The 17,221-nt window shown below is 43.1% G+C and overlaps 1 protein-coding gene across 4 annotated transcripts in view; it reads right to left on the bottom strand.

The window, feature by feature from the left end:
• LIX1L (limb and CNS expressed 1 like) overlaps positions 1-17,221 on the bottom strand; it is a 22,272-nt gene extending 5,051 nt beyond the window's left edge. For 2 of the 4 annotated variants that reach the window (XR_012004070.1, XM_072769412.1), the window contains exons 1-6: positions 16,844-17,221; positions 7,797-7,960; positions 3,936-4,076; positions 2,528-2,623; positions 2,115-2,192; positions 1,083-1,325 (exon numbers count right to left, since the gene is read on the bottom strand). Coding sequence is in view for 3 of the 4 variants with exons in the window: in XM_072769412.1 (XP_072625513.1) it covers positions 1,083-1,325; positions 2,115-2,192; positions 2,528-2,623; positions 3,936-4,076; positions 7,797-7,960; positions 16,844-17,135 (1,014 nt within the window). In the remaining variant the exon portion in view is untranslated. The remainder of the gene's footprint in view (positions 1-1,082; positions 1,326-2,114; positions 2,193-2,527; positions 2,624-3,935; positions 4,077-7,796; positions 7,961-16,843) is intronic. The other 2 variants (XM_072769411.1, XM_072769413.1) reach the window with 1 other exon arrangement.

The raw sequence follows: 17,221 nt of genomic DNA, 5'->3' as shown, positions 1-17,221 counted from the left end.
CATGTTCTCAACATGCAATCAACATGGAGAAAAGAGAAAAAACTGAATTTATGGACATCTAAGGTGGCAACAGCAGCAACTTTGAGGGAGAGAGAGAGGAACATAGCCTTCACCAAACAGGACAGCTGTTTCCAAAGAGCAAAATGATGGGAGGAGAGAGAGTAGGGAAATATGTTTTCCCTTTTACCAATCTCTGCAGGCAGGAAGGTCTAAATACTGGACTCAACTAAGCTGGGTGAGCACAGGAGGAGGAGTGAAAAGGGAATGTTGGAAGATAAGCAGCTTCAACCCTGATCCCTTCTGGAGCACAGAATACATCAAGAAAGCTAGTTTACCAGCGTGGTATGGTATCTATGCCCCAGAGGCATTTAGGTGATAAACACCGATGGACTGTGTTTCTAATTCCTCTCCTCTTTCTGGGAAGTTCCTCAGGAATGATTTTAACAATAAGACACCAAATTTCCACTTCCTTCCAAATAATAAAGGAAGCCTCAAAATGAAGTACCACTTGAAGTCAGAGGAGGAGTAAGATAGTGGTGGGGAGTCTAGGACAGGAAATACCTAGTTACTGAAGAACAACTCAGTACCAAGTAGGCTTAGATCAAGATAACAAAGCCAAAAGCTTCATACTCATACCCTGTTTGGAATCCATGAGAAAACAGGATGAGGGTGAGTGTGGGGCACATAGTCCTTATTCAAACTCCCTGTTATATGATAAGAACACTTTGTCAATCACCTTGTGCTACTGAAATGACTACAGAGTTACCAGGAGTGTTAAGAGCCAACAAAACTCTGAAGACAGCCTGCTCTTCTTACAAAGTGGAGTGGCAATGTTTCAAATGAAACTACATCCAAAAACTAGAAGAAAAGGGATCTCTCAGCAAATAGGAATCTGAGTGTAGAATTTATACATATATATATATATATATATTTATACATATATATATATATATTTTAAAGTATAAAATATATATATATGTAAAAGTATAAAATTGAGGAAGTATGTACAGAAATAAACTAAGTCTTAGAAAAGACATTATAAAAAAAGGCCTAGAGAGGATGGGGAGTATATGAGTGGATACCTAGCAGTTGGAAGAATGCATATTGCCCAACTGCCCAGCAGCCAGCAAGAGAATATCTTTCTTCTCCTTGTGGAAACGCAGCTCCTTGCCTGCCAGCCGGGCTTCATCCAGCTCCCGCTCAGTAGAGGCCAGCTCTCTAGACAGTGCCCCTGGCACACTTTGCTCCCGGCTCACCCAGTCTAATGCCATTTGGTGGCGAATATCATCATCCAGAGCCCGGTGTGAATAATGAGCCAACACTTCCTGGAAGGGGAGAGGAAAAGGAAGATCACTGACAAGGTCAGGGTTCATACCCCATTGACCCAACAGGACTAGGAACTCTTAGCCTTGGTGTCCCTAAGTGAAGTGAAGTTAGCACCCGCGTCCTCTAAGGAGGTTCTTTTTTTTTTTTTTTTAGAGATTTTATTTATTTATTCATGAGAGACAGACAGAGAGAGAGAGAGAGAGACAGAGGCAGAGGCAGAGGGAGAAGCAGGCTCCATGCAGGGAGCCTGACAGTGGGACTTGATCCCTGGTCTCCAAGATCAGGCCCCAGGGTGAAGGCAGCACTAAACTGCTGAGCCACCGGGACTGCCCTCTAAGGAGATTCTTAAGGGAAACTTCCTGGTGGGTGAAGCAAGGCAGGCAAAAGAATCACAGCTAAGATCTTAATAAGAAAGATAGGAATGAAGAGGGCACTTTAAGTGAGGCTTTCAGTATTCACAAACTGGTAACTATAGGCCTGCTTATTTCTTTTTTTTTTTTTTTTAAAGATAACCCATCCAGGTTTCTTTTTTTTTTTAATTTTTATTTATTTATGATAGTCACACAGAGAGAGGGAGAGGCAGAGACACAGGCAGAGGGAGAAGCAGGCTCCATGCACTGGGAGCCCGACGTGGGATTCGATCCAGGGTCTCCCGGATCGCGCCCTGGGCCAAAGGCAGGCGCCAAACTGCTGCGCCACCCAGGGATCCCGGCCTGCTTATTTCTAACAGAACAGCCACTTCAACATAGTCCTCCTGCCAGACTCTTCTCACCTATAGGACCTCTTACCTGACGAGAGCACTGTCTTTCCCTCATGGCCTTAAGGCTGCCATTCCAGTGCAGCAGTTGAAAAACTGTCATTAGTTCCTGGGGTAAGAAAATATGAAGTGTCAGGACAGTGATTTTATATTGAGAGGTTGCATCAGAATTACATGGGGAATTTTTTACAAAATGTATTTATGTGAGTACCTCATACCAATTCTGATATGCCCTTTGGGAATGGAAGGTACTTACATTTTAAAAAATAGGACACATAAAAAAAATAGGACACATATAAATATATATATATATATATATATATATATTTATAGTAGGCGATGTTTTCAAATGAAACTATATATATATATATATATATATATATATATATGTATTTGCATATGTTGATCCATGTTATTAGAGCCAGAGAAGTACTGGAATAGTACCTGGAACTCCAACATTGACTTGCCCTTATTGGATTCCAACATGAATCGGAAGGCACCAATCCCTGTATTTGGGTTGTCAGCTTCCTCCCTGTTGCCCTGTAACAGAGGAAAGGAAAAGACAAATAGATTTCCAATTGGTATTATCACCTCAAGCAGCACTATCCAGTAAATATAATGCAAACCCCCAACCTAATTAAAAATGCCGTGGATGTCTGGGTGGCGTCTGACTTTTGGTTTAGGCTTGGGTCATGATCTCAGGGTTGTGGGGTCCAGCCGTGTAGGGCTCTGCACTCAGCATAGAGTGCGCTTGGGTTTCTCTCTCTCTCCTGCCCACCCACCCTGTGCACAGTGCAAGCTCCCTCTCTCTGAGATAAAAAAATCTTTAAAAAATAACATTTCCTAGTTGTCACATTAAACAGGTAAAACTAATTTTAGTAGCATGTTTTATTTAAGCTAATATATTCAAAATATTATTTTGACTATAGTTAGCATAAACGTTTTTAATGAAATATTTTACATTCTTATACTTAGGGTTTCAAAATCTGATGTCTCTTTCATGCTTACAGTACATCTCAATTCATACTAGCCACATATGAAGTGCTAATAGCTACATATGGCTGGTGGCTATTCTGCTGGTCAGCATAGACCTAGAAGACTCCAGAGTCATCACACATATTAACTCAGGAGACAGAGGTCAATCTAATTTTTCCTATCTTACAAAGAGGGAACATTGGACATAAAAAAGAGTCTTGATTTAGCCAAAATAACAAAATGAGTTCAGCATATAGAATTGGACTAGCCTAAAGGAAAACTGGGCAAATGCATCTTATTATATTCTTAAAAGATTTTATTTATTTTTAAAAGATTTATTCATTCATTCATTCATTCATTCACTCATGAGAGCCACAGAGAGAGAGTCAGAGACACAGGCAGAGGGAGAAGCAGGCTCCCCACAGAGAGCCCAATGGGGGATTCGATCCAGGGATCCGGGATCACACCCTGAGCCCAAAGCAGACACTCAACTACTGAGGTGTTGAGCAGCCACCCAGGTGTCCCAGAAGATAGTAAGTTCTTAAAACCAAAATTGGGAAAAGCAGAATTTAAGCTCCATTTTTATTTTGGATTTATTTCTAAAATTCCATAAATCTTGAATCAAAGGTTTCTAGATCCCAAAGAGACACAATGAAGGAGGCAAAATATCAACAAAAACATAAACATACACATAGAATCAGTGACTGAGACATAGGAAGCATGTAAAACACAACATCGCCATAGAATAAACAGAAAGGGGTACACACAGGAAAGAAAACAAGAACTCCTGCTCTGTTTCCCAGTGATTTACAAGACTTCCCAACCAGCCAGTTCTTCCAAACCCCATTCTCTTTTCTTTCAACTCCCAGTAACTTACATTGAAAGATGCCAGGGCCTCAGAGACACTCTTCTCAATGAACTCATCAGTGATTCTTCGGGAAGGATGTTCATTAAACACAGAGTTCATCAGTGCAATCTTTGCAGCACTCCTCCGGGCCTCAGCTTTTGTGGGGCAAAACTAGGCAGGGCAGAGAGAGAAAATACATATGTCTGTGTGTCCGAGAAAGGGGAAGGAATGCTGGGAGTGAAACACTGGGCTAGAAGACACTTGGACAGTGTTTGGATAAATCAGTTTGTTCAGCACACCCTCCAAAGTTTGTATTGTAAAATGGTTGAAGCATTTGGAAACATAATTTTCATTCAACATCCTGAAGTCATTAAGGAACTGGAGACGGCGATAGCTCATACCAAATTGAATCCAGAATGAAGAAGGCTGCTGAAGTCAGCATTATAATCACTGGATATAAAAAAAAATACCACAGTTTAAACTGTAGACAGAATTAATTACTCAAAAGCCAGATTCTGACCAGCCTGTTCAAAATCTGCAACTTGTTCTCCTGTTTTGTGCATAGGCAAGATTTGTTTTCATCCCTCTAGATAGCCTAAGAGTAGAACAAATCTGTGTCTAGGTTGCTTCTGCAGAAGAGACCTCTACTCTCCACCAGAAGCACCCATCTGGGATTGTTGGGCTTCACTTTTAGCTTCGAGCAGGCAGTTCCCCCAATAATGCAGTGAGTCAATGACCTATCCCTGAACAAAGTCCAAGGTCTGAAGAACGAATTTATAGTCTTTTTCCCCCATTAGAAGCAAGGAAGAGAGGGGTAGGAAGGGGAAGGAAAGCTGCTTGAACAAAGCAAGTAAAACTAAAAGTTAACTCATGTTTTTTACATTGAATCCAACATAGGTATCATAGAACAAGTCTGATTTTCAGAAGTATTAAATCCTTCAACCTCAAATCCCCAGACACCATAGCATTCCTTCATAATTCATCATCACTGGCGACCTCAAAGGCCTCTGTGCCCTCTGTCATTTATGATTAGGATTTACAGGAAAGGAAGAAAGGAATGTTACAGTTTTTAAAAGTAGATCACGGGATGCCTGGGTGGCTCAGTGGTTGAGCATCTGCCTTCTGCTCAGGGTGTGATCCCAGAATCCCAGGCTGGAGTCCTGCATTGGGCTCCCCGCATGGAGTCTGCTTCTCCTCTGTCTGCCTATGTCTCTGCCTCTCTCTCTCTCTCTGTCATGGATAAATAAATAAAATATTAAAAAAAAAAGATCAGGATATGTTTGCTAATTAACTACCCTTAGTATCAATAACTCCCAATTTCCTTTAGCTAACAGGTCTCTCAGGATATGGTGCTTGGTGCATTAACCCTAAGTCATCATCTTCAATTTCTCTATTCGCTGGTCTGTCTCTACTCACTAGCCTGCTGCTTATTCTACAGTATGGTGCTATTCCTGAAAAGTCATCCATGAAGAAAACCAGCAGGAGAAATTTCACCTGCCAAAATGGGTATAAAAAAGTACAAGCTAAAAGAGGCCAAGATAGATAATTCTATTCTTTGGGGGAAAAAATCAAATTACTATAATGGTCCAATTATGGACATCACCATAAAATTATCAAACCCTTACTCAACAGTAAGATATGGTGAGAGAAGAGAGGAGAGATCTTATTCTCTACAAGAGAAAGTATAAACATTAGTCATCTTGGGCATATATTTATTTTCTTGAAATGGCTGGGGTTCTGAGGTAAAAAATTTAGTTACCATATTTGAAATGAAATCTCCTTAGGATTTTTCTGTGTGTGAGGCAGGAACTGAACTACAATGGCCCTCATTCACGCCACGGATTTATTAAGTGCCTTCTCTTTGCTGGGTGATGAGTTGGTAGTAAGGATTTAAAACTGAACAAGAAAGAAGACACACACTATCTCTGCCTCCATGGAGCATAATCCATCAGGTGAGATAATCAATTATGATATGTTGTAATAAGTGATATGGGGCAGCCCGGGTGGCTCAGCGGTTTAGTACTGCCTTCAGCCCAGGGCCTGATCCTGGAGACCCAGGATCGAGTTCCATGTCAGGCTCCCTGCATGGAGCCTGCTTCTTCCTCTGCCCGTGTCTCTGCCTCTCTCTCTCTCTGTGTCTCTCATGAATAAATAAATAAAATCTTCTAAATAGGGATCCCTGGGTGGTGCAGTGGTTTGGCGCCTGCCTTTGGCCCAGGGCGCGATCCTGGAGACCCGGGATCGAGTCCCACGTCGGGCTCCCGGTGCATGGAGCCTGCTTCTCCCTCTGCCTGTATCTCTGCCTCTCTCTCTCTCTCTCTCTGTATGACTATCATAAATTAAAAAAAAAAATCTTCTATATAAATCTTATTTATTTTTAATAAAATCTTTAAAAAAATAAGTGATATGATAAGGGAAGTTCAAGGTGCTATGGAAGCACATGGCAGGGGTTATAACTTTGTCTAAGGGTTATTCAAACCATAAAAAGAGAAAAAATGTCTATTCTCTAAATTCCTGTTCAGACTCTAGTTGACATTTCAGCAGGCTACCTTCCTATGGGGAATGTAAAAAGTCCATCTTTGATGACAATATTCACACTAGTCAATTTTTTTAAATAAAAACAATCCCACAGCATTTACTGTCCTCTGGGACTAACATAAAGGTAATCAAAACAATGCAAACAAATATTTTAGAACTGCACTCCCAACAAAGGACATCTAAAAAAACAAACTACATGGCCTTCTCAAGAATTCTTCACTTCATTGATTGTTTCTAGTTGGAGACACTTTGGAGCAGGGTAATATTATCTCCTTATAGTATGACCCTACCCCATTGTTTTCCTGACTTTGTTTTAGAATGAATCTCTTCGGGCAGCCTGGGTGGCTCAGCGGTTTAGCGCTGGCTTCAGCCTAGGGCGTGATCCTGGAGACCCAGGATCGAGTCCCACATCAAGCACCCTGCATGGAGCCTGCTTCTCCCTCTGCCTGTGTCTCCGCCTCTCTCTCTCTCTCTCTGTGTCTCTCATGAATAAATTAAAAAAAAATAGAATGAATCTCTTCGGCATCAACTAATAGGAGGCTGGCTCATGTACTCGTCAAAACCAATGATACACCCCTCTATCTTATGTTCACTTGCTCACAAGCCACACCTGAATCCAGGATCTATTGTGCAAGTATCTAATGATGAGGTTGATAGGCTGCACAACACCTTCTGCACTTTTTGGCCCGGGCCATGGTATGCCACGGTCCAAGCTGACAAAGTCCACTAGTCAAATTTCTTATTACTCTATAATAGCAACCACTCTTCATACATCACAGTTCTTTCAAATAATTGTAGAATGTTAGCACTGGAAAGACTTTAGAAATAAACTAACCTATCTCCTTCATGCTATAGATGGGGAAACTGAGGCCCAGGGAATTTATCTGACTTGCCCTGCTGGCAGTGAGGGGAATGAGAATTTGGATCTTCTAACTCAGATGAGCACTATTTTCACCATACATAGTTCTTCCCCTTTGACCTCTTAAAGAACTCAAACACTACTTTCTTTAGTAATTGCCTATGAAAAAGTCCTGGGGGTAGGGAATATTATTTTGTGTTCTCAAAAGAGATGGCAGGAAGTTGGACAGATTAGAACATGGGGAAGGTGCTGGTAGTCTGACACACTGAGTAAGGGCATATTCATCATCACTCCAATTCAAAGTGGATGTGAGTTTTTACAGGCTAAAGAAAGGCTAAATGAACCTCAGATGCTTACCAGAATGATCTGCCCAGAATTGGTTCAGGCCCTCAAATATGTGATTTCAGACAGAGATTTAATGGCCAAAGTGATGGAGAGAACCACTACTAGCAGCTAAGCATTTATCTTTGCTACTGCCACCTTGGAACTCTTACCTGGAAACTCCCAAAGCAGCTTCCCCCAGGCAGAGTGACGTAACAGACATAAGGAGGGCTGTTGGAGGGAACCATCTCATAAACCACCAGAGCCCCATTCTTCAAGTCTGCCCCACGGGACTGCTTCATCTGCCAGAATTCCTGAAGTGCCTCCACCACATTCACTACAAATAGAGAAGCAGTTAAATTCAGCAGTGAAAACATATCCAAAGCGGTTCTGTGCTTCAGTACGGTATCTGCAACCTGTACCTCCATTAAGAATCTAACCTGCCTTAGTTCCCTAACACCATTTAAATACATTTAAATTAATAAACCTAGACTGTGATTAAGGGGTTTGCATAGCAAGACCAGAGTATGCCTGGCCTCTCTCCACCTCTCTGGTTCACATTTCGATTAGTCCTGAACACCAAAGCTGAGTAACTTGAATACTGGAGGCAGAGTTTCCAGGTTAGCAGACCATTATCCCTGCTTCATGAAGTGCAAGTTGATCATTCCACAATTGGTCAGGTGGCCTAGAATAATAATTTCCAGCACAATAAGAAGTGCATTTACTGAACATTTCCTGTGTGTCATGCACAGCTATCAGGGCTTCACCTATTTAATCACAAAAGCCTTATGAGGCAGGTACTTTCATTATCCCCATTTTACAGATGAGTGAAAATGAGACATAGGGAAGTTAAACACCTTGCCCAAGGATGTAACAGCTAGAAAGTAGCAGAGTAAGAATTCAAACTTAGGCTATCCTGGTTCCAGAGTCAATGTTCCTAAACTTTGAGCAATCCTGCCACTCACAGAAATGTGACAATGGCCCTTTTAGCCATCGTCAAGTCTATGCTTCAGGTGAGCAAACCTATAGCCAGAGTCCTTTTCCATCCTGGAATATTATGTATATGTACACACTAGACTGTGTGTGTGTGTGTGTGTATGTGTGCATAAATTTGTCTTCTGAGGAGTTCTCTAGGTAAAAGAAATTTTGGGAGGAACTGTATATTGAGAGACACTCCTTCACAGGTCTTTTGTAATCCTTTTCCATCTTGCTAGGTATGCCAGGGTTTGAAGGACTTGGCTGCTCTTTACTTGGGTCATTTATCATGATTGTTTGCAGCAAGAAACCTGAGGGATGAGATAATGTCTCTCTCTAGGACAAAGAACAAGCCTGCTCTCTGCTTGTTGGGAAATGGCAGAAAGCTCAGCATTCCTCTTCTGTAATGCAACCTATGGCCTATGCAAGCATGGACCTTAGCCCTTCACATCAGACTTAGGAGGCAAGAGAAACTGATGCAAACAAATCTGATGCTTATGCTACCTGCTGTATTATGAATAAGAAGTCCTTTGTCTCTGACCCAGAAGTCTCTTGACTTCTGCCACCATTTGTCAAACAGTAACCGGCTAACATATTAGGATAAAATCAAACCCCAGACTCAAAACACTGTATTCCATAATAGTCCCCTTGTCCCCCAATACTTGGCTCAATCATTGCACAAATATGTATTGAGTACCTACTCTGTGCTAGACTACGTGTTGGATGCTAGGCCATAAGAGCGAGCAAAATCATACCCTGTTCCTTTTCCTTATGCAGTTTACAGCCTAAAGAGGGAGAGAGAGAGATTAACCAGAGGACCTCGAGCAAATGAAAAAGCGCTATAAAGGAGTTTGGTAAATGATAGGAAATGTGATAGGGGCATCTGACCTCGTTAAGAAGGTCAAAGACAGCCATCCCGACAAAGTGATATATAAATACAGATATGAGCACAAATTCACTAGGCAAAAAGGTGAGAGAATAGGGATCTGAACAGAAGGAACAACCTATAGAAAGGCTCTGTAGCAGCAGAGAAGATGGCAAATAAAAGGGACCAGTGTGTCTTGAGAAGAGAGAGTGAGGGAAAGTATAACAAGATTAGATTGCAAAAGTTAGCAGGGATGAGACCAAGTGGACCTTGCAGGCCACATCAGAGTACTGGATTTATCTTAAGAGCAGTGGGAAGCCATTGAAGGGTTTAAGACAGGAGGATGAAATCAGTTTTCTTTTGGAAAGGATCACTTTGTCTGCAGGGTTCCCAATATTTCAAGTGACTTTTTATTTTTATTTTTTTAAGATTTTATTTACTCATGAGAGACAGACAGAGAGAGAGAGAGAGACATAGGCAGAAGGAGAAGCAGGCTCCCTGCAGTGAGCCTGATGTGGGACTTGATCCCAGGACCCTGGGGATCACGACCTAAGCCACATGCAAATGCTCAACCACTGAGCCACTCAGGCATCCTTCAAGTGGCTTTAATAAAGGACTCACAATAATAAATGATCACATGCATTCTCCAATATCCTCCAACATGACACTCTCTACTCTTAGTTATGAGGACTCATTCATTCTTTCATATTGTGTTAGTTTAGGTCTGCCAAGGAGAAGATATCAAGATTGGATACACAAGCAGATTTATTGGGGAGGAAGTAGGAGAAGGGAGAGGCTTCAGACCATGCTAAAGGTCTGACAACTGTAGAAAGGGTGTGTGGGAAGGAAGGAGATCTGCATGTGAGAATCTCCGTCAGCAGTGCAGTTCCAAGAAAGGTTTGGCCAGGCCAGTAGGAAGTCTACAAGCCAAAGGAAATCCACATCAGGATGTGCCTGAGTTAGTGCCCATGCTGGGCTCAGTCACTGGCTGGGGGCAGCTTGCACGATGTGTGGCTTCAGTGCAATGTGGTGGTGGACACAGAGGGGACGGCAGCTTAAGGCTGTCAGGCAGTTATGCCCCTGCAGCAGGAGACTTGAACAGCACATTTGTATGGCTGCTACACACACATTAAGCAGAAATGTGAGCACATAATATGTACATAGCTCTATTCTAAGCATTAGAGATGTAAAGATGAATAATACACATTGCCAGCCAGCGAGGCATTCAAAATCTAGTGGCCAATAACTGTTATCTCACCTGCTCTGCAACTGAAGCAAGCCCTCCATGTATCAGCTGGAGCTTGGATGCCACACAAGCTCTTTCCTAAAACCCTATATTTAACTGACTTTTTACAATGTTCATTCTTCCATTAAAAGGCAGCATGAAAAGGAAACTCTGTCTTTCCCACCCTTAGTTTTGGCAGGGGCTCTTCAAAGGTCACTGCTGCCCAGAAAGCTTAGCCATCTTTGTTCTTTCCATTGAGATCTTTTCAGCCCCAGTTCCCTCTCTGAGACAATTTAGCACAATGCGCTGGGTGACAGCTTTCCTGACATGCAAACAAGGGAGAATATTGAAATAAAGAGAAAGGGGAGGAAACCATTGTAACTGGGAAGGTCCTATTAAAAAGCATGTATCCAGTCTACATCCAGTTAAATCTCTCTTGGCACACAGTACAGGACTATTTTTTAATGATTACTCAAACCCAAAGGAAATAGGGAGTCTTGTTTTAGAAATGGACAAAATTGAAAATTGTGCAAAATGATCAGGAGAAAAGCAATAAATTGTGATCCACGTTTGAAACTGTTCACAGACTCATTGATTTTTAGAGGTGACAGGTATTTTGGAGATCATCTAGTCCAACACAGGTCACAAAAGGGGAAATGACCTGCTTGTGGTCACATGCTATGGCAGAGCCAGGGATTGAATGTAGACATCCCGATGCCAATGTTCTTTCCAATTTGGGGATCTTAACCCAGCATCCAAGATCAGGTCCATGACTGAGCTTCATGGGAGATCACAAGTCCCCTAAAATGCACAGTGAAATAGTACATGTGTGTAGACTATAGGGGGGGTGCCCATAGTTTTATCAGATTTTCAGGGAGGAACCATGCACCTAGTGGTTTACATGAGGATGGTTGAAGAACTGTGAGGTGGGAGGGGGCTGGCAGTGATTAAGACATACACATGTGACAGCTACAATTGCTTTTTAGTAGTAATTGGAAGATGCTGGGGTAAAAGACAAGCAAGACCAAGGTTCCAAGGAATATTTAAATGCTTGCCCCATGATGTTGAACAATAACAAAAAAGAATAATTCTGGTTTGGGTCCTTCGGAGATAAAATACAAATGTCGAAGTGCGATGAGAGATACAGATGAATCTATCTACCATACAGTGAAATCATTAAAACAACACATTAGGGGCACCTGGGTAGCTCAGTCCATTAGGCAGGAGGCTCTCAATTTCAATTCAGGTCATGATCTCAAGGTCCTAGGATCCAGTCCCTTGCGTCCCCCACATAGGGCTGAGCTCAGCAGGGAGTCTGCCTGAGATTCTCTCTCCCTCTGCCCTGCCTCTTCCCATGCACATGCTCTAATAAATAAATAAATCATTAAAAAAAAACCAACACCTGAAATTACAATAAAAAAAACTTTATGTCATAGGGATGCCTGGGTGGCTCAGTGGTTGAGCGTCTACCTTCGGCTCATGGTGTGATCTGGGAGTCCTGGGACAAAGTCCTGCATCGAGCTTCCTGCTGGGAGTCTGCTTCTCCCTCTGCCTGTGTCTCTGCCACTCTCTGTGTCTCTCATGAATAAATTAAATCTTTAAAAAAATTGTCATAAAAATAAATACAATTTTGTGGTGAGGGAGCACGGATAAATAGCTAATGCAAACTGATAGGTGAATGGGAAGGTTCTCGGTGATCAAATAAGATAGCGAGAATAGGCTGGCCCTGCTTAATTCACATTATTATGAAGACAGAGAAGCTGGTTAACAATATTCCATCTGGGATCCCTGGGTGGCGCAGCGGTTTAGCGCCTGCCTTTGGCCCAGGGCGCGATCCTGGAGACCCGGGATCGAATCCCACGTCGGGCTCCCTGCATGGAGCCTGCTTCTCCCTCTGCCTATGTCTCTGCCTCTCTCTCTGTGACTATCATAAATAAATAAAATTTAAAAAAAATTAAAAAAAAAAACAATATTCCATCTGACATTTCCTGTTTCAACTTGGGGAAACAGGATGGCCCAGTGCATAGACTCATTGGAAGGGAGGAATTGCAAAATGACAGTGACTTTGGGCGAGGACTATAGGAGGCTGAAAAGTGCTCCCTGCTAAGATGTCCATGCCCTAATCCTTAAAACCTGTGAAGGTTACCTTAGGTGGCAAAAACTTGGCAGATGTGATTAAGGATTCTGAGATGGGGTGATTATCCTGGAGTATCCGGGTAGGGACTAACTGCAATCCCAGGGGTCCTTACGAAGGGGAACTGATAAAGCACAGAAGAGGAGAGGACAGTGTGAAAATGGAGGCAAAGATCAAAGTGATACAGTCACCAGCCAAGGAATGCTGGCAGCCTCCAGAAGCTGGGAGAGGCAAGGACACAAATTTTCCCCTAGAGCTTCTGGAGGGGGCACAGACCTGTTAACACCTTGATTTTGGCCCAGTGATACTGACTGTGGACTTCTGGCCTCCAGAACTGTGAGAGAATCAATTTCTGTTGTGGTTAGCCCCCAAATTTGCAATAATTTGTTAGAGCAGCTGCAGGAAACTACTACAGAATCTAATCCAATATTCCAAAAATTGGAAATATTCAGACTACCAATTTAACTCCACAGTCACTTGTAGACAAAGAAGCTGTCTGTGATTCCGAGGAAAAAGGAACAACAACTAAACAGAAAATATCACACAAGTTTCATTTGTTCAACTTGGTGGAGTAGCTGGGCAGCACTTCCAAGCATGTCAACATACTGTGATATAAAGAGAGAGCAGTAATTCAAAAACTACACATTTAAGGAGCGCAGGGCAGAAGCTCCAGACCAAGGAAAGTGACTTGATCAATCATGCCAGTGTTAGAGATTGTCAGCTGTCAAATATTAGAAAGGGACCACAGGCCATGTGTAAAAAGGGACAAAGGAAATGGGAATGTGACGAATACCTAGCATCTGCAGTTCTCCAAGGGTTTCCAAATGCATAATAACAGCAACTACTCACTGAGTAGTACTAACTATGTGCTGTGAGGCTTACACTCGTTTTCTCATTTAATCCACACAAAACTATCAAGGTAAGTTTCTAATAGACATTTTTTTAAAAAGTGAACAAGTTAAGGCACCTGGCTGACTCAGCCATCAGGGTGTGCAACTCGTGATCTCAGGATTGTCAGTTTGAGTCCGATGTTGGGTGGAAAGATTATTTAGCAACAAAATCTTAAAAAAAAAAAAAAAAAGTAAACAAGTGAAGGCACAGGCCACAGTGGTAGACCCAGGATTTAGAACCAATGTTTGTTTCAAAGCTGACCCTTTTTCTATTGCCCTATCCTGCCTTATTGCACCATTAATCCTCACACATACTTGTGAAGTGGACTGTGAGCTCCATGAAGATGGGGACTGAGTGTCTTGTTCGCCATGGCATCTGGTGATCAATAAATATTTGTTGAATGAATGAAGTAGGTGGGGCCTAGAGAGATTAAGCAGTTTATTCAAAATCACACAGCCACTGTTTGACAGGATGAGGTTCTCTGATTGCAAACCCTATGCACCACAAGCTGATTAAGATCCTACAGCATACTGAGTTATGTGTGTATCTTAGGTGGAGCTTGGTGTGTGTGTCGGGGGGAGATATAGGACAAACAGGTGAAATAGCAGAAGAGTTTTCTTTTTGTGTTTTTAAATAAATGCTGAGGTCCTACATGGGTACAGGTAAACCTAAAGGTGGAAAAGGTGAATTTAGAGCAGTCAGAAAGAAGGTAAAGAATGTGAATTGAAGATGATACAGTAAAGCATTGCTGTATCAGATAAAGGTCTAGGCAAAGATCAAAGTAAATTATATTCTGAGGGAATAGAGCCAGCCCCCAAATACCATGCCATCAGTCACAAGGGTATGTGGGCACATGCCAATGGCAGTTTTGCCTATTAATCGAAGCAGAATAAGTGATTCCATGTGGTGAAGGGCTTCTGAGCCAAATCGGCAGAGATTCTGCTTGCCTGAAGCTGAACTATCTGCCAAACTCTCCCAAAGTACTGGCTGGACATCCAGACTGGAAATGAGAAACTCAGGAATAATGAGGAGTGTGGTGGGAGCTAGGGAGGTTGGAGGAAGGAATTGTCACAGAGTCTGGAGCCAGGGTGATTGCTCTTTGTCAGTAAAATCCCCTTGCTCCTTCATCCTGTCTAAGGAAATGAAAAAGTTTTTACAGGACACTCAGTTTGGATGCCAAACCAGAGGCTCTCTAGGTAACACAGACAAGAAAAAGGGTACACTCTTATATAATTCTAATAAACACCTGTAAGTTTCCAAGAGGAAGGGTTCAGACTTAAGGAACTGCTCCTATGCTCAAAGGCAAAGACCTTCCATTGATCTCAATTTTAAAAAGACTGGAAGCAGCAGGACAATAGCTGACGACAGTTCCATCACAAAACCCTGTTAAATCTAGGAATTATATGAGACAAGTAATTATATTTCCCCATGATGAATTTCAGAACACACATTTCTGAATGTGCGTTTACATTCCCAGCACTTAGCAGAGTGCCAGCCCCATGGCAGGAGTTCAAAATGTTGAAGAACAAAAGGAATCTGATGGTAACCGTATCGTTGGGCACATATAACACATCGAGCTAAAAATCTGTTTTCCTTGGAATCTTTGCATTTACACTGTCTGGGTCTAAGAATGAGAGAAAATGAGAATGAGACATGTTCTTTCCAAGGAAATATGAACCAATAAATTTGAGGTAATATTCATCATTTTTTAAGGTACCTATTACGTGCTAGGTGCAATATCTCATTTAATCCCCCTCAAAACCCTTGGGGAAACTGAAGCGTGGTGAAGTTAAGTCACTTCCCCAAAAACACAGCAGGCAAGTGACAGAGATTTAATTTGGGATTCAATCCATGCTTGTCTGACTCCAAAACCCGCATATGCTCTTTTCATTACACTTTCACAGGAAGAAAAAAAAAAGTCACTACTGTCCATAGAGAAAGCCCTACAACCTTTCTCTGTATTATTGTCCAACTAGAAGGTTAGAGATGTAGTCACTTCCAGGTCAGGCAAGATTTAACCAAACAGAAAGAAGTGATGTCTCAGGAATTCCAGACCTAAATTCTATATCCCACACCCCTGACTATTATTGTGTCTTGTTACACTATAAATCTGGAGCTCAAACTCAGGAAATTCTACACTGATTAAACAAAAACAACAAAGAAAATCCTCACATTCCCCTTCTCAGAAACCCCAGAAATTAGGCATGTGTAAGAAGAAGATTTTTAATGGAAATAGGTTTCTGTCTGGCTCATTTCCACAGAATTTAACATTGAGTGAGCCAAGGCCTCGGATTTATCCTCAGTTCCTGGGCAAGGGCCAGGAAAACAGAGCCAGACAGAGAGACCAGAGTTGTGAGGCTCCATACTAAGAGACACCAAAGTGAGGTACTAAGTCACAGGAAGCTGGTTTGGGCTCAATAGTATAGTTCCACCTTTAAAAGCACAATTATAAGTGACTTGTGAAGGCACCACCTAATACCCCAGCAAGTCTGATGTTGCATTGGAAATTTCAGAGTGAGAATAAGTAAGAAAAGAATTCAAAGGTCAAGATTAAGGAGATGGAGGGGCACCTGACTGGCTCAGTTGGTGGAGCATGCGACTCTTGATTCCAGGGTTATAAATTCGAGCCCCACGCTGGGTGTAGAGATCACTTAAAAAAAAAAATTAAAAATCTTAAAAAAAAAAAAAGGTTAAGGAGGTGGAGTAAATTAATGGAGGAGCCCAGGAGTTGTGGAGATCAGAGGAAAGGGTCTGGATGAGAAATATCTTGGGTATGAGATAAAGGATAGGACCCTACACAATGGGGACTGGTCCTCAAAGGCAAAGGGATGTGAAGGTATTAAGCTACAGGAAGAATTGCATTTCTGAAGGAGAAGAGGCTGGGAAGAAAAGATGGCTGTGTTTGTAAAAAGGAGTCCTTGGAGAATATAGTAGTAACTCAATAAAGGGGAGGAGGTGAGAGGTGTGTATGAGCTGTGCCTCTGTATGTGTGTGTGCGTCGCTCAGAAGGAAACTCCCCAAAAGGAAATGCATGTGCGGGCTCTGCGCCAGGAAAAGCGATCCGGAGGACTATGGGAGCAAGGCTCCTTCCCAGAGGGTGTCCCGTAGGAGGCCAGACCCGCAGACTCACCTCGGCCATAGCCCTGCGTGTGCTTGGCGAAGCTCCTGACCACCGCCTCCACGGCCTCCCGCAGCACGGCTGGGCTGCCGGCGGCGCCGGGGGGCAGCGGCAGCCCGGGGGCCCCCGACAGGAGCAGGGGCGGCGGGGGCGGGGCGGGGGGCGGCGGGGCGGGCGGGGGGCCTGCGGGGGGTGTGGCGGCGGCCGCCGCGGCCCCAGTTACCCCGGGCCGAAGCGCTCGCAGCGTGCCCCTGCCGCCGGCGCCCACTCCGGGCTGCAGCCGCTGCGCTCGCATCGTCTCCATCCCGGCCGCCCGCGGAGCAGCGGCCCGGAGCCTGCCAGCCTGGCGAGCTAACGGTCCCAGCCAACCCCGCCGGCGAGCGCCCGAGG

This window comes from Canis lupus, chromosome 12 (genome assembly GCF_048164855.1).
Source record: "Canis lupus baileyi chromosome 12, mCanLup2.hap1, whole genome shotgun sequence".
Classification (NCBI taxonomy): domain Eukaryota; kingdom Metazoa; phylum Chordata; class Mammalia; order Carnivora; family Canidae; genus Canis; species Canis lupus.
Note: the sequence above shows the minus strand (reverse complement) of the source record. Positions and strands in the feature narration are given on the sequence as shown.